Genomic DNA, 20,676 nt, shown 5'->3' on the forward strand with positions numbered 1-20,676 from the left:
ACAGCATCCATATGTGTTATAAAAGCCCAGTGGTTCACACTCAAATTGTGCTGTATTAGTGAATGAAGTTTTGAGTTCTGTTCTTGTAAGATTTCAATGGAGAAGCTTTGCTAAGCTCTGACTTTAAAATGCATAGGAATTCCTGCTTTTAAAATGGATCACCTAAGTAGACTGTAGCACTTCTAAACTTCTGCATGCAGTGCAGGTGATGTGTCAGAGCTTTCCGTGCACTTTAGCAAACCTGGCATTAAAACTGGAGTCACGCTTAGGAAGTTCTGTTTATTCTTGGAGTTCACTTTGATCTGGTACAAATTACTGCAAGGATACTCTAATCCTTAGTCTTTTGCTTCATTAAAATAATTTTGGTGTAAAGTCATTTTGTGCATCTAAAATATCCCCTGTCAGGATTGATAAAGGTGTATTTTTCCCATGTAGCACACAAGAAGGATGCTCAGTGACTCAGGCTTATCTGGCCTGTTAGAGATGTTTCTGGTATAAAACCATGAAGAATCTGAATTCAGAAGTACTTGTTGCTACATCTGTAATATCTGGCCTAGCTGAAAATAAATCCCTACCTCTTTTGCAGGTATTAAAAAATACGTTGTTGGCCTAATTATCAAGACCTCATCTGACCCAACATGTGTAGAAGTAAGTGAAGAATTCTCAGGGGAGGATGAGGGAGGGGAGTGTTATACACAACCTGACTCCTCTCTTCTCTTTTCCAGAAAGAGAAAGTGTATATTGGGAAACTGAATATGATTCTTGTTCAGGTAAGCCAGATTTCTTAACATTTTAAACCTTGCTATGAAGTCTCTGCCATTGCTGTGTGTCTCACGTGGGGCTGGCTCCCTTTGCAGATCCTGAAACAGGAGTGGCCAAAGCACTGGCCAACGTTTATCAGTGACATTGTGGGAGCGAGCAGGACCAGTGAGAGCCTCTGCCAGAACAACATGGTGATCCTGAAACTGCTGAGTGAAGAAGTGTTTGATTTTTCCAGTGGCCAGATAACTCAAGTAAAAGCTAAGCATTTGAAAGACAGGCAAGTATATATGTTTAAATCTTAATGAACAGAGTAGACTTTACGCTTGCTGCTAAACAGTTGCTCTCACTTGGAGCCCTTGTGTGAACACTGACAGCTGTGTAATTCCATTTCTAAGCCCAAGAGGGTTACTGATCTTTCTTTGAAGCACTACTCCTAGGGGATCCCCAACTTCATTTTGTACACACAGGGATTTATACCTTGCTGCAAGTAGCATCTGTTGACTAATGGTTCCTACGCTTTTAAAACAGCATTCAGCATTGATTGATTGTATTTCCTTCTTTCCTGAGAATTTGTAGGCACAGGCTTCAAGCTACCTCAAATATGCATTATTACCATGAAAATGGGGATAAGCCATGTGGCTTTAGAATGCCTCCATGGGTGTAGGTTTTAAGGACCTGTCCTGTGGGCATAGATATTTTGATTTATGAAATGTGGAAATGCTTAGTTTTCAATTAATTTTCTTTTTCAGCATGTGCAACGAATTCTCTCAGATATTTCAACTGTGTCAATTTGTGATGGTAAGTAACATGTCTTTAATGATGTTTTCAAAATTCCTCCCTTTGTGCCTAACAGCGTCACAATGCCATAAACTCTAAATGGTTGTTTACAGGAAAACTCCCAAAATGCTCCCTTAGTCCATGCAACTTTGGAAACGCTGCTACGATTTCTGAACTGGATTCCTCTGGGATATATATTTGAGACCAAGTTAATCAGCACACTAATATACAAGGTATTATTGCAAAAAAATGATAGCTCTTGAATACAAGATACAGAAAATACAAGTTGTAGAAAAGCTGTACAACACTTCTGTAATGCTCTTTATTTTTTTTCTTTCTTCCCTCAACAGTTCTTAAATGTTCCCATGTTTCGAAATGTCTCTTTGAAGTGCCTCACGGAGATTGCAGGTGTCAGTGTAAGCCAGTATGAAGAACAGTTTGTAACACTTTTTACACTGACCATGATGCAGTTAAAACAGGTAAATGTTTATCAGAAAATCTCCCTTTGAATTTCATATCACAAAATCCATTGCTGTAGAAAGTTGATGGGTTTATGTTCATTATAGAGCTCTTGATAGAAAAAGTATTGTTCTTTGGTGGTATTTGTGGCTTGATCAGAAGATGCCAAGTGTGTTTTTCTGAACTTGATTGCAGCTGCATTTCTGCTCTATTGATTTGATTAATTTAAGAGCTATTTTGGGTCCTTGGGCTGTCTCATGGGGAAATGTGAACTATGTGTCTCAAGACCTAAACTGACCTAACTTCTCTGCAAGTTTCTTTTTTATTTTTGTCACAGATTGAAACATTTCTCACTAAAAGCCATACATCAAATTTGTATAATTTGATGATTCCCCTCTGACTAGTTCAGATTCAGGCACATGAGTCCCTTCCTCAGTGTGTTTATATATAAGTGGGTGAAGGGTTTTTTTTAAAGTCTTTTCCTCTCTTGGTAATGTTGTTCTATCTTGAAGCTTCATCATAAAAAACAAACAGCAACATACTTGTTAACACAAAGTGGTTTTTGTATATAAAAAGGGAAATTCTTGATGATTTCTTTTTGTTAGATGCTTCCTTTAAATACCAATATCCGACTTGCATACTCAAATGGAAAAGATGATGAACAGAACTTCATTCAGAATCTCAGTTTGTTCCTCTGCACGTTCCTCAAGGAGCATGGTCTACTTATAGAAAAAAGGTTAAATCTGAGGGAAACACTAATGGAGGTAAGTAGCTTCATTTATCTGGCTTAGAAATGTAGCAGGTGTGTTCTCATGCTCAAAGGATGTGATATTAATGGAATTTCTAGATCATTGTAATTAAAGTTGGTAAGAGAAAAAATCCAGTCAGAAATACAAAACCCCCTCATAAGCTTTGTTTCCTAGTATGCTTCAATGGCATTCTCTTTTCAGTGATCCTTTACCAGTGCAATGTCTGAAAACTTAACTCTGTCTCACCCTCTTATTACTTGTTCCTGCATGGAAGTATCCAATAGTGCTTCAAAGTAAATGAATATATTCTGTTTCTATGGGTTTACATGTTCTGTTTGACTCTCACATGAAGAAGGTGTGTTGCTGTGACTTCATCAGTCTCTGTTTTCACTGAGCACCCAGAGCTGCTCTCTAGGGTCCAGCACATGCTGTCAGCCAGTTCCTCCATCCTGGTGCAGCTTCTTGCCTAGTTTGCCATTTCCCAGCTGAAAAGCTTTAAATAGTCTTCAAGGATGAGACTTTCTATGTAATAAAGACTGTGTGTGCCAGTGGCAGAGCCCTACCAAGGGACTGTGACAGTAAAACCACTGGGACTGTGGCAAATATTGGAGATTCAGCTAAGAATGAAGGGGTGGAAAGGCTGAAGCACTGAGGGTACTGCTTCATGCTGTAGTGGGGGTAGATCACAAGATTAGCGTTCTCAGTTGTGCTGTTTCAGTTGTGAATAGCAATTTTGCTGGGATTGAACTGGCCTATGGTGCTGTTTTTGCTACTGCTCCACTCCAAGGGAATGGAAGTTGTTCCATATCCCTTGAAGCACCATTTTCTGTGTGCAGAATCAAGCTCTGCGCAGGTTTGGAGGTTGTAGGCTGAGGAACTGCCCTGAGACAGGGGGAAAAAATACCACCCCAATTTTTAATCCTGGAGACTAGGTATATTGGGAGGGGGAAGTGCGTTTTGCAGGTTGATTAGCTGTAATCCAGTCCATCTGAATGCCAGTCTGTTCCAGCCAGTGTTCTCAATATCTTCTGGAGGTAGCCCTCTACCCAAAAAAAAAAAAAAAAAAAAAAAAAAACCAAAAAAACCCCCCAAAAAAAACCACTACAAAAAACGGGCATATTATTAAAATTGGCTGCAAATATCGAATTGTAGCTCATTTAGAAGCTGGACTCACAGAGTATCACTTTTTTATTTTCAGTAGAGCAGCTGGTAACAGTTCCAGGTAATTCCTGAATTTGCAAGTAGTAATCTTCTAAAATAACTGAGAATCAGGGGCACATAGCTCAAGGCTCAAGTTTCTACTTACACTGAGGCTGTACTAGGAGGACCTGTGTAAAAAGACCTTTACAGAACTTCATTCTGAAGACTTTCAGCCTTGAAATGTTTAACAAAGTTCTTATGCCTGCCTAAAATGGTTGCAAATTAAACTTTTGTAAGCTCTGGTGTAATAGAACCTAAGTACAGGTTTACTTTAAAAAGCTGTGTCATTCTAACCTATTGATTCCTGCACTTCGGATGTAGCAGCTGAAATCGTTCCATGGATTCACTGGATCTCTGTAGACTAGCAGAGGACTCTACATCAGTTATTTTAAGTTATATATACCAAGAGAAATTGATAAAGATGAATGTATGGCTGTCCTGAGTCTGTCTGTCGACACTGTAGGTGGAGATGCTGAATCAGGTCTTTACCTTTCAAAATTCTTAAGTTGTTGAAGTGTTTAAGCTGTGAAAATACCTTCAGATTTTATAATTTCATTCTGTTTGTTCACTAAGGGACAATTGCTTTGATATCTTTCACCAGGGACTGCATAAAAGCTTGGGCATAAAAGGTGTGTCTGTGTAGTTTTAATTTCTCTGGTTGGTATCTGAGCTTGTCAGAATTGCATCAGTGGCTTTTCCTGCTCAGTCTGCTCTGGCTGTTTTGTCAGGAAAGAAGTTGAAAATGTTCTGGTAGATTACTTACCTGAAAGCAAAGGAGCAGTATTCCAGGGTCAAAGGATCCAGAACAAAGTAGCAGCAGTAGTCTTGAGAATATCAATCACTGACACCAGCTGGTGAGGCTTTTTTGAGGTTCTGAAAATGCCTTGCAGAAGCTTCAGAGGCTGTGGGTTTGATAATTTCCAAACAGGCTTGTTTGGTGATGGCATTTCTAAGATGTCTTTAGGCTATTTCCGATTTAAGAATACAAACACACTTAGAAAAGAACAATATGTGATGGGAGTCCTTGGTTAGGAGTTGTTCTGCCAGTCACAACTGACATGCAGCAGCATTGCATGTCGTTGCAATATTAATGCCTCTTGTTCCAAACTCTCAGATTCATTTGGCATTTTGTCAGGATTTGGATAACTGAACTTGAAGCAATGTGGTTTGATCTGCAGATATACTCACTAATTGGGTGTTGAAACCATTCTTTTCCAGGCTCTTCATTACATGTTGTTGGTATCAGAAGTTGAAGAAACGGAGATTTTCAAGATTTGTCTGGAATATTGGAACCATTTAGCTGCTGAGCTCTACAGGGAAAGTCCGTTCTCCACATCGGCTTCACCGCTGCTTTCTGGGAGCCAACACTTTGATGTTCCTCCAAGGAGACAGCTTTATTTGCCTGTTTTGTCCAAGGTAATCCATGCTCAAGTGAAGGCACTCTGAAGATTCACATTCTGTTTGTGAATTAAAGATTTTGCTTCATTTAAGGAGTGATGTAAGAAAATTCACCTTAGAGTAGTCTATAATTGATTCAACTCTTAGTTATATAATCAATGTGAAAATACTTTAAAAGGACACCAGTATATAATAAGATAATTAATGTGATATTTCAGCTTTTTAAAGGTACTTAATTTTAACATAAATCTGTGTTATTTCTGTAAACAGAAAGGCTGGGGTGTTAGAGTTGGAGGAAAACCCATGTGTTTGGGAAAAGTGGTCCTTAAAAGACCCCTAATATTACATAAGCATTTTGAACTTACTGTTGTAGTATAAATACTGCATAGGTTGGGGTTTCTTTAAGTACTCTGCTTGTTCGTTGGAGAGAGAGAGAGAGAAGTCAGCAGGCTCTATCTTCAATGGCTTGTTAGCTGACATGTCTGGGTAGGTGGATATAACCTGTCTGTGTTTGAGGCTGCCTGGACAGAGTGCTCTGGAGACACTTGTGCAGCTGGGAGGGTGTTGGTGGTTGCAATTTGATGGAGTTTTAACTTCCCCCAGGTTCGATTGCTCATGGTCAGCCGCATGGCCAAGCCTGAAGAAGTCCTGGTTGTGGAGAATGATCAAGGGGAGGTAGTTCGGGAATTCATGAAGGACACGGATTCCATAAACTTGTATAAAAATATGAGAGAAACTTTGGGTAAGTGAACTGGCTGCAGTTTGTGTGCTGTGGGTTTGTGCGGCTCCATCAGAGTACTGTAGTATGTTATCTTAGCATCTGAATTACTCTGTGGGTGAAATGGTTATCAGCAAGGAGTACTACACAGACTGGAAAGGGAGGAGGCAGTGGCCGCTCTGAAGTTTGCGGCATGTAGTGTTTTAGAACCTGATGGAATAGTAATACACTGCTTAATTTTGTCCTCAGTTATTGCAGTGACGAAGTTTTTTGAGGCAGGAAACAATATCAAGAGTCCAGCTCGTAACTTGAGGGAACAAAGGGAGTAGAGTTGTCAGATATTCGGGACATTATTCAATATTAAATTTATTTTCTCAAATGCAGATGGGAATGAATGTTGAGCATCAGGTTGATGCACTAGGAATGTGTGTGTTGGAAAGCTTGTGAGATGCAAAGTGTATGTGGGTGAAGTGGGTGTTTTTATTCTCACCTGTCTGCTGGGATGTAGGTATAGCCAATGTTAATTAATACATTTGCATGTGGAATATGAAAACCATTTTTGTTCTGTGAAACAATTACTATATGTCGTGAGCCTAATTTGTTTTGCCAGATACAAGATTATTTCTATGAAAATGCAGGTCAGGTTTGTATTACCTATAAGATTCACTGGGAAAAATAAAAAGGGGGAGAATGTGGTGGAAGCTGTATTCTGTGGTACAGTAAAAATCTATTTCTGAACCTGGCCATAAATTGCTCTTGACTTGCTGGGATTTAGAGTTTTATATTGGAGACAATAATCCTGTTAGGGGCTGATGCAAGTGACTGAGTTGTGATACCTGAATCTTCCACCTAGACCTGTTCAGGAGCACCGGCTCCAATTTAATTGTGGCTTATTGCTACCAGCAATAAAATACAGAGCTGAAGAAAATGTGTGAGCTTACACACTGTATAATGTCCCCCATAGGCAGCCAATCCCATATTTTCTGCAGGTCTTCAGTACAGATGCCTTTTGATAAAAATTTACTTTGGTATCACATGGGACATGTATTGATTTAGACTTATCACATCAACTGCATGTGATGTTTTGCTGTGATCCCTTATAACTTAAATTCTCAATAAAATTTATTGTCCATCTTTAAAATAATTTGAGCAAATTTCTACCTCGTGATGTCATGACTTCAGGAAGGAAACAGGATACTTTTACCTGAGAGCTTCAGTGTGTTCTTATGTAACTGCTTTTGGAGTTGAGCTCCAGGCTGCTGCTTTAAAAGGTTCCACGTTGATGTCTTTCAGTTTATCTCACACATCTGGACTATGCAGACACAGAACGAATTATGACTGAAAAGCTTCACAATCAAGTGAATGGAACGGAGTGGTCATGGAAGAATCTGAACACCCTGTGCTGGGCTATCGGCTCCATCAGCGGTGCCATGCACGAAGAAGATGAAAAGAGATTCCTGGTTACAGTAATTAAGGTATGGTGGGGCAGAACTAACAGCTTGGATACACTTAAGTTTGTGCTGAAGAAACCAAGCTTGCAGAAATACTGCTCTGTGATCTTAGAAAGCTGCCTTTGTGGATAAGAAAAAATGAATGGGAAATCTTCCATCTGGAATTTAGGGGTGATGAATAAGTTAGTGATGAACAATGCATTGATCCAAGTAGCCTTTTCATCAGATAAAATTTAATTTATGATTAAACGTATTCTTTGGGGATGCAGAAGATATGGAAAGGGATTGCTTATGAGATACAACAGAGTGACAAAGTAATCCATGACTGTAACTAGCCTAACCCCTTGCTCTTTTGCTATATCTGTATGTTCATTGATAAAACTTAAAGTTTGGTTAATATGTGGATAATATTTTTACAAGAGTAATGGGCTTTAACAGGTAATATAGAGATGGCTACAGAATATTTCATTTTTAGTCATACAGAAGTTGTAGTTTAATTTCTTCTATTTGATGTGGAGTCTGTATTTTTATCTAACAGCTGCTCAGCCAGTATTGAGTACTGTAAGGCTTGTTGAACTCCCCCTGCAGGAATTCTTAGTTATAATTTAAAATGGAGATTTCTTAGTTTAAAACACAGTGATCAGGGTTTGGATGAAACTTAAATGATTGCATCGCCCCAGTCTTAATGCACTTGTTTGGGCTTTTATTTCTTCATTTGGATTTTGAGTTTGATTGTGGGCAACCACCTTTAATATAGCTACTTATAGGATGCTATGCTTGTAATGCTTTTGATGGAAATAGACAAACTTGAAGAGGAAACTTAAGAATCTGTTGTGTTGTAGGATCTCCTGGGACTCTGTGAACAAAAGCGAGGAAAGGACAATAAAGCCATTATTGCATCAAATATAATGTATATAGTAGGTCAATACCCACGTTTTTTGAGAGCTCACTGGAAATTTTTGAAGACAGTAGTCAACAAGCTGTTTGAATTTATGCATGGTAATTATCTGCTTTTCTAAATTTGCTGTTTTAATTATAAAAAAAGATGCCTATACATGGAGAGGAAAAATACAAAGCAGTAACTGCCTTAATTTCATTTAGAAACTCACGACGGTGTGCAGGATATGGCTTGTGATACCTTCATAAAAATAGCACAAAAATGCCGCCGACACTTTGTCCAGGTTCAGGTGGGAGAGGTCATGCCATTTATTGATGAAATCCTGAACAACATCAACACAATCATCTGTGATCTTCAGCCACAACAGGTAGGTTCTATTTGGGGTTGTGGATAATTCCTAAAGATCAATGCACAGTTCCTTCCTGTTGAAATGTTGGGGGTGATTTTGCAAGGGCTGAATCTTATTCTTCAGTTTTTATCAGGCACAGTGTCAGGGTATTAATACCATGGTCAAGTTGCATTGCTGAGATGTCATTTGGAATGTTTGGAAGGAGAATTAAAGTGCATTTAGTTGGAATTTTGATTTCTGGAATGTCTTCAAGAGGACATGGCATGTAACTTGGTGATTCTGCTATGGAAAGAGCAATATCCTACTCTTAACAGTATATACCTACAGCTCTTATATTTGAGAAGGAGGGAGCGAGGAGCAATCCAAAAAGGGAAAATCAAAAATCCAGTCCTTTCTAAAAAAGGAAGGGGAAATCTGTCTGGGAAGGGCATGGCTCATGAAATGAGAGCAATGTGCACCTGCACACTGAATGTACTGAAACTTCAGGCAGAGTGGATCTGGCACCTGGAAAAAGATACTTCCAGGATGGATGGGAGCCAGTGCACAATTCAAACATGTCTTGTAAAACTGAGTTTTTCCTTAGTCCTTTTTAAGCTCGGTGTTTGTGGTGTTGCTGTTCCCATCAGGTGCACACATTTTATGAAGCAGTTGGATACATGATTGGGGCACAGACAGACCAGAGTGTGCAGGAGCATCTGATAGAAAAGTACATGTTGCTGCCCAACCAGGTGTGGGACAGCATCATTCAGCAGGCAACAAAGGTGAGCTCTTCCATTTTAATGTGTTCTGTGTTCAGGTCAAAAACCCTGCTAAATGTTTGCCCTCCCCTGGTTGTATTTTTCACACTAATTGCACGGAGTTAGGCTGGACTTCATTATATGATGGCTGAGACAGAACTCCATAAATTTGAGTTACCTGTTCTTTAAGGCAGTGTATAAAATAAATTATTTAAACTTAGGCTTTTATATTGAAAGCCAAAGGGTGTTTGTATTCACTAATAAAGATTAACTCTATTTTTTTTCACAGAATGTTGATATTCTAAAGGATCCTGAAACAGTTAAGCAGCTTGGTAGCATTCTGAAAACCAATGTACGAGCATGTAAAGCAGTTGGCCACCCCTTTGTGATTCAGCTTGGAAGAATTTATTTAGATATGCTGAATGTGTACAAGTGCCTAAGTGAAAATATTTCTGCAGCTATTCAGGCTAATGGTAAGAAACTCCATGTTCTTCTGAAAATGGGATTTAGCAGTGTCTGCCATTAGGTTCCAGAGTACATCCCAGTTAGGTTAATTTTACTGTTTGGGAGAGTGGAGAAGGACTGAAAATGCTCACTTAAATCTTTGTTTATTAACAGATGTTGTATTCAAATAAAGAGCTCCCAGCTTTAGAGGGAGGAAGAAACATCTATAAATGATCAAGTTTAGGAGAATGCAGAACACCAGGGATGCTCACTTCAAATTGATAAGCATCTTGCTGAGATGCGGTGTAGCCTGTGTTCTTTTACCTTGCTCTGCTTTTGAGTATTAAAGGACTGTCTGTAAATAGAATCTTGTTCATTACTTCAGAAAATGTCAGCAGGGTTTTAGGATGAGAGTGTGCTGCTACAAGGCTGTCTAGCAGAAATGTAATGAGTGAAGATGCCTGAAAGTTGTGGTAAACCAGGCTTGCAATCACAGAAGGAATTCTCAATTACCTCCCTTATTTTTACCAGCTAACTTAGGGCCTGTGGCATCTCAGCAGAATGTGCTTCTGTAGTAGTCCATTACAAGATAAAATGAGTCAGTTGCTGAATTCTGTGCTGTGCCCAGTTTTCTGGCCAGTGCACAAGATGTACCTGGAAACTGGAATGTTAAATGCAGCTTGGTAACTGCACAGCTGGTTTACCTTGAAGTAGCTTCTCGGAATTCAGAATAGAACTGGCAGAGAAATCAATAACTTTTCATTCAGCTGATCTAATGGCCAGAATTCATCATTGCCAGACACAGTGAAGTTGAGGAAGCAGTTACTGGGGCTGTGGGCCTGGTGAGCTCCTAGAGCAGCAACTGCTGTGATTGCAGTTGCCTCAGAGAATGTTTTTACAACTGGCAAAGATTAAAAGACAAAGGAAGTCTTTAATAGTCTTTGCCATTCAGATATAAAAATCAAGTATTCTCTGTTTTGTTAATATCAAGTTAATTTGGTGGGGTTTTTTTATTTTTGCTTTTTTTGTGGGGGGAGTTTGTGTTTTGTTTTGCTTTTATTTATTTGGTTTTGGTTTTTTGTTTGATTTGGGCTTTTTTGGCACCTCACACAATTAACTGAAGCTTTACAATTTTCCAGGTGAAATGGTAACAAAGCAGCCCTTGATTAGAAGTATGAGGACTGTAAAAAGGGAAACTTTAAAATTAATTTCTGGCTGGGTGAGCAGGTCCAATGATCCGCAGATGGTAAGTGGATGCATTTTGTACAAATAACTCCTAAGACAGAATTGAGAAGAACTCTGCTTTGTGTTAAGTTGTTGGTCACAAGAACTTCCTTCAGGAGGTGTCTAAGATATAATGGAGGAAGTGGAATTAAAAGAGGTAAGCCTGAGCAATGCTTGAGATACTTCAGTTAATTTTAGCTGAGACTAATCCTAAAGGGAGACAAAGAGATTTAATATGGAGACAGAGGATGGGAACTTCAACTTCCTCAGGAAAGGTATCACCTGTTACTGAAGGAGGAACTAACTTGGCTGCTAACTGTGCTGGAGACTCTGCCCAGTAGCTGCACTGCTATAACCTGGCTTACTCTTCCAACCAGGTAGCTGAAAACTTTGTTCCTCCGTTGTTGGATGCAGTTCTCATCGACTACCAGCGGAACGTGCCGGCCGCTCGGGAGCCCGAGGTGCTCAGTACCATGGCTATCATTGTCAACAAGCTGGGGGTACACATCACTGCTGAAATACCTCAGATCTTCGATGCTGTTTTTGAGTGCACATTAAACATGATCAACAAGGTATTTCTCTTTGAAACCTGAGATAAGACATCTCCCTCTGAACATCATTGCAACGTGTGGGATCATGTCAGTGTAGGACAAACTGCTAAAATTGATAAATATTTAAAGTGTAAGAGCACCACTACTGCTCAGTCAAGTATTTCCTCACTAAGTGTGCAGTATGTACTGATTTGCTCTTTTTAATGGAAGATGCCATGACAGAACTTAAGGAGACTTGGCTTTTTCCCCTTTTCCCTTCTAGGACTTTGAAGAATATCCTGAACATAGAACAAACTTCTTCTTGCTACTTCAAGCTGTAAATTCTCAGTGCTTCCCAGCCTTCCTGGCTATTCCACCTGCACAGTTCAAACTTGTCTTGGATTCTATTATTTGGGCTTTCAAACACACAATGAGAAATGTTGCAGATACAGGTAAATGGAAGTGTTTAATACGGGTCAGAGATTTTCTGGTAGAATGCTGTTCTTTTAGTTCCTTTTCTTTAATCAAAGTTAGCATATTGTGCACATGATTCTTCATTTGCACAAGGATAGAATTCCTCTGCCTCAGCTCCAAGGTGTCAGCCAGGGATCCATGGATGGGTTGTTTGGTTGTTGATTCATTCCTGTAGCTGGAAGAGAGCACTGTTACAGTTTCTTCTTGCTTGCTTTGCCACCTGAGCATTGGCACTCTTCTGAAATGGCTGAACAGATGCAGCAGCTTAAAATGGTACCACAAAAGATTGTGGAACCAGTGATTCTTTTAGCCATTTAGGGATGGGGAGAGAGGATGTTTTTTCAGTTGCATTTCACCAAGTAAAGTAATGAAAGTTTCCATTTAATTCTAAACATTAAAACCTCTTTCCTTATTTAAATAGCCAACACATGTCTGGGTAGAGGGTTTTGATCATTAAACGTTGTGATTAGCTCTTTATGTTAATGATATGCCAATGATAGTATAATGAAGCTGAAGGGGCGTGCCATGTCTGGGAGGCGGTGCCCTCTAGTGCCAGCCTGGGGCAGTGCCTCACAAAGCCATCACATGTGCCATGCTGGGCATCCTGCTGCCCATCAGGATTTCTTGGGATATTCCTGTTGTTTTGAAAAGGCCAAAATCTCCCAGCTGCTGGAATACTGTTCTCTAGGTCACTTTTTCAATGCCTGTTTTGCAGGACTTCAGATCCTATACACCCTACTGCAGAACGTTGCACAGGAGGAGACGGCTGCCCAGAGCTTCTATCAGACGTATTTCTGCGATATCCTCCAGCACATCTTCTCTGTGGTCACAGACACCTCGCACACTGCAGGTGAGAATGTGCCTGTGTGTGAGGCAGGTGCTGCAAAGCACCCATCTGAACATCAAAATATTGTCATGCAGAACAGGATGTTCTGAATAACAACTGCCTGTGTCTGCCTTTGATCTACGCAGGTTTGACAATGCATGCGTCAATCCTTGCCTACATGTTCAACTTGGTAGAAGAGGGAAAGATAAGTACTCCTTTAAACCCTGGAAATCCAGTGAACAACCAAATGTTTATTCAGGAGTATGTGGCTAATCTCCTCAAATCTGCATTTCCTCACCTGCAGGAGTAAGTCTGCCATGATTCATTAATGCTTCTCGGTGGGTTCTTTCTTCTTGGAATTCTAACTGATGTGTTTGCTGTTAGTGCCCAGGTTAAGCTGTTCGTAACAGGACTCTTCAGTTTAAACCAGGATATTCCTGCCTTCAAGGAACATCTAAGGGATTTCCTGGTCCAAATCAAGGTGTGTTGGGCATGCTTTTCTCAAGAAATTAAAAATAATTTTCAGCAGGATATTGGTGGAAAGCTTTTGGAACAGTGTGGAGCCAGGGCTTGTTTGAGAAATAGAAGTTATTTTGCATCTTTTTAAAATGCAGTAAGAACTCTGTCCAATGGCTTGTGTGACTGAGTAGTGTTCATTGAACCTGTTTCACTGGGATTTCACTTCATAAATTGGGTTTGAACATCATTGCTTCTGTTCTACATTGTGCACACAATCCTTATGTCTTAGGACAACTGCAAAACTAAGTCTAATGGGAAATAAGTGTGAAATTGAAAACAAATTGAAAAAATGTGAAATTCAAACAACTGCAGAACTAAATCTAGTGAGAAATAAGTGTGGTTTTAACCAGATTTTTTTCATTCTGCTTGGAATTGGGACCAGTTTTGAAATTCACTACACTAATGCTATGCCTTTATTTTTTTCTAAAGATGCTGGAATGATAAGATTGAAGGAAATAGTTTGTTAATTATTTTTGAGACTAATTTTCAGGTATTTCAGAATTGTAATGATTCTGCTTTAATGGTGATAGACTGTAGATGCCAGGTTTGGCATCCCATTCTGTAACACACGGTGAACATCTTCAAATATTGCTTTATATTAGTTGTGACCTTAGAAGCAGAAAACCATGCAAGTAGCCTGTCAGGGAACAGGAAGGGAAGATGTTTCCTGTATAATTTTGGAAGCTATTATTCTGCCTTAAGGACTTGACAATAAACTGATGTTTTTGTGTGAATTATCCCAGGAATTTGCAGGTGAAGACACATCAGACTTATTCTTGGAGGAGAGAGAAACAGCCCTTCGGCAGGCTCAAGAGGAGAAGCATAAACTTCAGATGTCTGTACCTGGCATCCTTAATCCACATGAAATTCCTGAGGAGATGTGCGATTAAAACAAAAATAAAACAAGTTTTGCAGTTTTCTTTCTGTACAGCTACTTTGTTGTGATAGAAGAAAACAGCACTTGGATATTTGTTGACCAAAATGATGCCAATTTGTAAATTAAAATGTCACCTAGTGGCCCTTTTTCTTATGTGTTTTTTGTATAAGAAATTTTCTGTGAAATATCCTTCCATTGTTTAAGCTTTTGTTTGGTCATCTTTATTTAGATTTGCATGAAGTTGAAAATTAAGGCATTTTCAAAGTAATTACTTCATGCCCATTTTGTGGCTAAGGGGAAAATAGGCAAAGCGTAACTTTTAAAAGACTATATTGCAAAATAATACAATTTCCTGTAAGAGTATTGATTTTTAATTCGGAGTCATTTTCTTTCTAGTCTGTCCTGCAGTCTAGGAGGAAAGGTAAAGAGTAAAGCAGACTGAATGAATTGTTAAGCAGAGGATTCTAGTGCTGCGTTTGTTCTGATCAGTTAGCAGCTTTCTGGACTGAGTGGTAAGGCTATAGGCTATGTGTATTTGCAAGTTGTATGGCAAGTTTGCAGCAAGATCATGTGCATATCATCCCATTGTAAAGCAACTTCTAAAGAGTATGGGAACACAGTACAGTTAGTTATTTTTACACAGTTCTTTTGTTTTTGTGTGTGTGCTGTCGCTTTGTCGACAACAGCTTTTTGTTTTCCTCAATGAGGAGTGTTGCTCATTTGTGAGCCTTCATTAACTCGAAGTGAAATGGTTAAAATATTTATCCTGTTAGAATAGGCTGCATCTTTTTAACAACTCATAAAATAAAAAAAAAACTGGCTTTTGAGATGACTTATACTAATTTACATTGTTTACCATGCTGTAGTGCTTAAAGAACACTACTTAAGAGCAAAATAAACTTGGTTTACATTTATTTTTCTTTCTTTGGCTTATTCTTTTATTGGATGAAAATGCTGTGATCATATTTAAGATTTGTATTTGAAGGTGTAGGAAAAGTTCCTTGAGGTCTAGATAACTGTTGCTTCTGGCTTGCCTCATCTCAAGGACTTTGGTTGTGCTTGAAGTTACCACAAACTAAGTTGGGTTCCATTTGGAAGTACAGTAGCTGTTCTGACTTACCTCTGTGGATAACTATTCCATACCACGTTACTATGAAATGCCAGGAATGAGGTACTCTTGCTCTTTCTCTCTCTGGACTCTTTGCAATTAATTTCAAAGAGGTATTGCACTGTATCTTGACTGAACAGTTAATAATAGTCCATGTTAATAACACGAGTAGACAAGATCTACAGTTATTTTTCTACCTAAAGTTTTGTAGTTAAATGATTTTCACAGATATATGAAGCAGTATGAACACTAAGGTTGTGTACAGTCTTGGCTTCCCCATCTCTGTTGTGTCTTGTCTCTGTTCTCTAACAGTTGGTGTCAAGCTCTCCCAGAGTTTCTCCATGGACTTGGTGTCGTCTCCAGGCTGTTACTGGGATGAAGTGTAGCCATTGTCAGAGAGCTGGCACAGGAGCCAGGCAGGCGTGGGGCTCTTGTGTGCCCCTTGGGGTGTTGTAGTTGTTAGCTTTGTGCTGTGTGTTCCCTTGGAGTAGAAGTGCATGAGTTAGTGGTGTTCCTGTAGGATGTAGCTGTACCTGGGATGTTTCCAGGCTGGACTCTCGGCCCCTCCGTGTCTGGGAGTATCTCCCGTTCCTTTCGCATGCTTGGCTCTGGCCCACAGGAAGGGCCACGGGCAGTGGCACTGAGCTGGCACTGCTTGGAGACCTCAAGCTCCCATGGCTGGGACTGCGTACAGCCTCCCAAAATACTGCCAAAATTACAAAACCCATTTCTTACTCTCCTTAAAGCTCCCAGTTACAGCTTTTTCATGTCTTCCCATCAGCATGGAGCCTTCTGCTCCACCCTCAAGGTAATATTGCCTTTATGGGGCACTTTAAAGTGCAGCAGTTGAAGTCCTGTTGAAGGACACGTCTGGAAAGGACATGAAATGGCTTGTGAGCAGGCTGAGTCACAGCAGCAGAGCTACAGCTTACCAAAAGCTGTGCAGAGAAGTAAGAGAAGGTTATTAAAATGGAAATAAACCCCACCAATAGCGCGATGGCAGAGCACATCCCATGAGTCACAGAGCTGAAGGCTGAATTGGTTCTGATTCTGCATTCAGAACAGTTCTGAACAAAGATGTACACATACGTATTTATGCTCCTTCCTTCCTTCCTTCAAGGTTGGAGTTAGGCTGAGGCTCATGGTCTGGTTGTTTGCTGAAGATTTAAATGTGACCTAAACTCTCAAACAAACCCAAAATGTATTTTTTATGTTGATTCAAAGAAGAGTTGTTTATTTTGATACCTTAAGAGTTCTCTAGTAACAACATTCTAATCTTAGGTTTTGCTTCCCTTTTAGATATAAAAATTTAACTGTGGTCTTGTCTTGTTCTCTTAATTGGTGCCTTTCCCTGATCTCTGCAGCTGTTATAAAAATGCAGCTTCTGTGGAGTTCTGGATACCATTAAAGATTTGACTTGTGTGTGTGCATATTTCTAGTGCAGTTATCCTGAATGTGAAAAAAAAATAAAAGACAATGTACATCTAAGAAAGTTCTAGTTCTAATGCACACTCTGTAAATCAAAATATATTGATAAAAAGCATGAACTATCATATAAACATCTCCATAACTTGTAATTATATGTAAACCAATGTTTTGTGCATATTTCTATACAGATTTTACAAAAAAAAAGGAAAAACAAAACAGTTCTGTGTACTCCAGGTACATTGATAAATACAAATATTTCAGGGTGTTTTCTGTGTTTACATGGATTGATTGTCAGCTGATGAAGACACCCCAAGTACTTGTTTCAGGCTGCCATGATGTGTTTGCTACTGTAACTGAAGCAGATTATCTTCCAAAGCATTTTAGGTTAGTTGGTTTTGGTTTTTTTAAACTAGAATAATTTGGTGTGTGTTAATCTGATTGGTTTAAGTGAACTATTTTCCAATAAAGCTAATATTTATGCAAAAAAAAAGCTTTAGAAATGCTCATCTCTCTAGGAAGCTTTAAGAGTTACTGCTGATAGTTTTTAGCACTGGAAAGGCAATAAAACTTTCAGCTTAAAGGGAAAAAACGAAAGAGGAGAAGATGCTGAAAATGATGCATTAAATGCAGAGACTGCCTGGGGTGAGGGATTTGCCTTGGTGCTGTGGTGAGGGACCAGACTGTCCCAGAGTCCACTGATCACTGGGTAAATGATAATTACTGATCCCAGCCTCCAGGGCTGCTGGAAGGTGTGGCTAAACCTCCTCCCTCTTGCTGGATTTGTCTCCAGGTGTTATGGAGCAAAACTGGAATGTTGGAGATAGCTCTTAGAAAACCATCACTACAAGAATAATCCTGTCCACCTGCCCATCAGGAATGCTCCTCTGCACTTCAATCCTCGAGGCCGAATTGATGTTTAGGCTTTCAGCTTCGGGACATCCTCACTTCATTGTCCAAGGCTGTCCCTGTCAGCAGGGTTCCCTTGGGAAAAGGCTCGGCCATTCCCATTGGGGCATAACTTTTTGTGTCATGCCACATACAATGCACCTCATCTACCTAAAAGTCCCAGATTTTACACCTACAAACCTGTGAGCGCTTTTTTTTTTTGTGTTTTAAGTCTGTATAGGAAAAGATGGGATTGAGGGGGAAGGAGTATTTTGGAGGCAAGAGTATAAAAGAAAATGAGACACTCAGATTTTAGTTTTTATTTACTCCTTATAAATAAAAGTCACCCAGCACTTTTTGCTGGGTGATTTCTTGGGTAATCTCTTCCCAGTCTCAAATCAGTGTTTTTTTTTTTTTGGGGGGGGAGGGGAGGGCTGTTTTTTTGGTTGTGAACACCTTTGAAATCTTAAATCCTTTTCAATTCTCAGCTTTTCCTGAGCCTTTAAGTCTGCAGTCTTTTGTGGATCTTGTGATTTCAGCAAAGATTAACAGGAAGACTGGACCAATTTAACAACTGGAGTGGGGAGGGGAGTTAAAATTTTCCCTCCTGTGTTGGAGAGCAGGCTCCAGCCCACTTCCCACCCCACTGCTGGTTATTTTAACAGGGACATTGCTAACCAGACAGGAAAAGTTCTCCAAAGGAACACTGCAAATGTGCGTTTCACCACTAAAAAGTCTGAAAGAGGTCCAAATGTACAAGAGAAGCTACCTGGACCACTTTGGTAGTGGTTCAGTTTCCGGTGGCAGTCTCTCATGCTCAAAAATTCCTTGTCTGTACTTACATGATATTTGTGGCCAAATTTTGAGTATTCTGTATTTGGGGTAAATCAATTTGGATTTGTCTTCTCAGGGTGCTGTAACACTAAAGCCTAGTTAGACATGGACCCTGTTAAAAAGTTTAGAATGCTAAAAGAGCAGTGAAAGTCAAGTGCTAAAATTTAAATGTGGGTAAATTTATAACTGACTCTATTGCTCATGTCTTCCAGTGGTTTCACCAGCATTCCAGACATGAGGTCAGAGATTTAACTGGACTCCAGTTAAGCTACTAGTTCAGTGCTGGGACGTGAGTTTTGAAAATTCATGTTCTTGCTCTTAATCCAGTCCCAAACTTGGATTAAGAATTTTAGTTTTGCCCAAGTCTTGCATTTATCTAAATTACTCCTCTAGAAGAACTGTGCTGGCACTTTACCAGAGCAAATATTCCCAGATGGGGAGCACTGCAGCCAGGGGAGGGGAAGAGGCCTCCTGGGGATAAAACAACCTTGCTGGGATGGCACACAGAGAGAATAAAGGTTAAGAGGAAAAACAAAGCATGCAAGAGCAGGAGGCTGATGATCTCTGTAACCAGGCCACTGACAGGTCTTGTCTTCACCTTGGAAGCTAACATTTAATTTAATATAAAATAATTCAATTTAGTTTCTAGTTTAAGAAAAAAAAAAGTATGCAGTAAAAGGAATCAGGCTTTCAGTATTCTCTTCTGCTCAAAAGCAAGTGACTCAAGGTCACCCATGCTCTTCTGCTGTACTCCTTGAGCTTGGCATGTGACACCACGCTCCAGAAGGTCCCTTCTGCTGACTCCGGTGTTTGTGTAGGGCTGCACTCAGATCAGACAGCTGATTGCTCAGGAGAACCATCTCTGAAGATGTTCTGGCAGTTCATTTTGAGTCTGCTGTAAAAGTTACTGCAGGGCCTGCTTGAGGAAGAAAGAGCAGAGAGAAAGAAAAGTGCAAATTCAAATCAGATGATGCAGATTGTACAGTGAGGTATTCTACAGTAACTGAAATCATCTTGGACACACAGAAGGTAAGGCAGCACAACATCAAGTGAACGCTCACATGTAGATGCACAACATAAAGTTCTCTGATCTATCTTTTGATGGACCTCAAGCTTTGAAATCGGTGCTGTAGAAGAGAAAGGTGTTCACTACATTAATTCAGGCAGGAGCAGAACATAATAGCAATGTTCTGGACTCCTTATATTCTTCCATTATGAATTCTCAGGCTAGCTGGAAGAGATGGAGCAACCAAAAAAGGCCTTACAGGGTCCAGTACATCTGTGTCATTTTAATAACTAAACCAGTTAGCTATGAAATAGTTATTATTATGGAGGCTTAGCAATGTAACCAGTTTAATAGCTAACTAGCTTGTGCTGGTCAGATTTCTACCAATAGAAAATACTTAATTTAGAAAAGACACTGTCAGGAATTAAAATATCTATAAATTAAATCTAAGGAGAAAGATCAGCACAAAGTTTCAGGGAAGTTTTTAGGTTTTTACTCACAGTCTTCAACCTCTCTCTTCCATTATTACCCCTTGTTATTCCTATTTGACATAAATTTGCTTTAAGATGTTATGTGAATTAAAGTGACAGACAAGGAATCTGTGTCTCCTGTAAACTCTCAAGTTAATTTTCTGTATTAGTTTAAAATAATAAAAGGAAATTTCAGCAGGGAATATTTAGGAATAGCTCTATCACTGTTGATAAGCCTGACTTGGAAAGTATTTCAAAACCAAGCAGTGACATGAACTCTGGGTGAAACATCATTCTAGTATATTCCTAACTTGCACTGTAGTTGTTCCCTACCCGTTGTTTACAGTTAATTATCTGTTATTTTTAAACAGCAGTGGGATTTTTTATCTTAGTTTAACAAAGTGATGCCTCGAGGATTGTTTGGAGTTGAGCGTTCTGTGGCCTGGAGTGGGAGGCTACACGCACAACCACCACGGCATTATAGCCTGGATAAATATGCACATGGAATTAAAAAAAAAAAAACAAAACCCCAAAAAACCCAGAACTGCATCTC

General features: G+C 39.6%; 1 protein-coding gene across 1 annotated transcript in view; it reads left to right on the forward strand.

Annotated features, from left to right (window-relative positions):
* XPO1 (exportin 1) overlaps positions 1 to 15,306 on the forward strand; it is a 33,880-nt gene extending 18,574 nt beyond the window's left edge. Inside the window, exons 5-25 of the mRNA XM_068186154.1 lie at positions 587 to 648; positions 726 to 770; positions 858 to 1,039; positions 1,512 to 1,560; positions 1,653 to 1,772; positions 1,890 to 2,018; positions 2,604 to 2,762; positions 5,166 to 5,363; positions 5,949 to 6,087; positions 7,357 to 7,538; positions 8,357 to 8,513; positions 8,616 to 8,779; positions 9,388 to 9,522; positions 9,788 to 9,971; positions 11,082 to 11,188; positions 11,544 to 11,738; positions 11,980 to 12,148; positions 12,886 to 13,020; positions 13,143 to 13,302; positions 13,381 to 13,477; positions 14,259 to 15,306. Coding sequence (XP_068042255.1) covers positions 587 to 648; positions 726 to 770; positions 858 to 1,039; positions 1,512 to 1,560; positions 1,653 to 1,772; positions 1,890 to 2,018; positions 2,604 to 2,762; positions 5,166 to 5,363; positions 5,949 to 6,087; positions 7,357 to 7,538; positions 8,357 to 8,513; positions 8,616 to 8,779; positions 9,388 to 9,522; positions 9,788 to 9,971; positions 11,082 to 11,188; positions 11,544 to 11,738; positions 11,980 to 12,148; positions 12,886 to 13,020; positions 13,143 to 13,302; positions 13,381 to 13,477; positions 14,259 to 14,405 — 2,915 coding nt within the window. The 3' untranslated portion in view covers positions 14,406 to 15,306. The remainder of the gene's footprint in view (positions 1 to 586; positions 649 to 725; positions 771 to 857; positions 1,040 to 1,511; positions 1,561 to 1,652; positions 1,773 to 1,889; positions 2,019 to 2,603; positions 2,763 to 5,165; positions 5,364 to 5,948; positions 6,088 to 7,356; positions 7,539 to 8,356; positions 8,514 to 8,615; positions 8,780 to 9,387; positions 9,523 to 9,787; positions 9,972 to 11,081; positions 11,189 to 11,543; positions 11,739 to 11,979; positions 12,149 to 12,885; positions 13,021 to 13,142; positions 13,303 to 13,380; positions 13,478 to 14,258) is intronic.
* The last annotated feature ends 5,370 nt before the right edge of the window (positions 15,307 to 20,676 follow it).

Source organism: Anomalospiza imberbis, chromosome 3 (assembly GCF_031753505.1).
Source record: "Anomalospiza imberbis isolate Cuckoo-Finch-1a 21T00152 chromosome 3, ASM3175350v1, whole genome shotgun sequence".
In the NCBI taxonomy this organism is placed as follows: Eukaryota; Metazoa; Chordata; class Aves; order Passeriformes; family Viduidae; genus Anomalospiza; species Anomalospiza imberbis.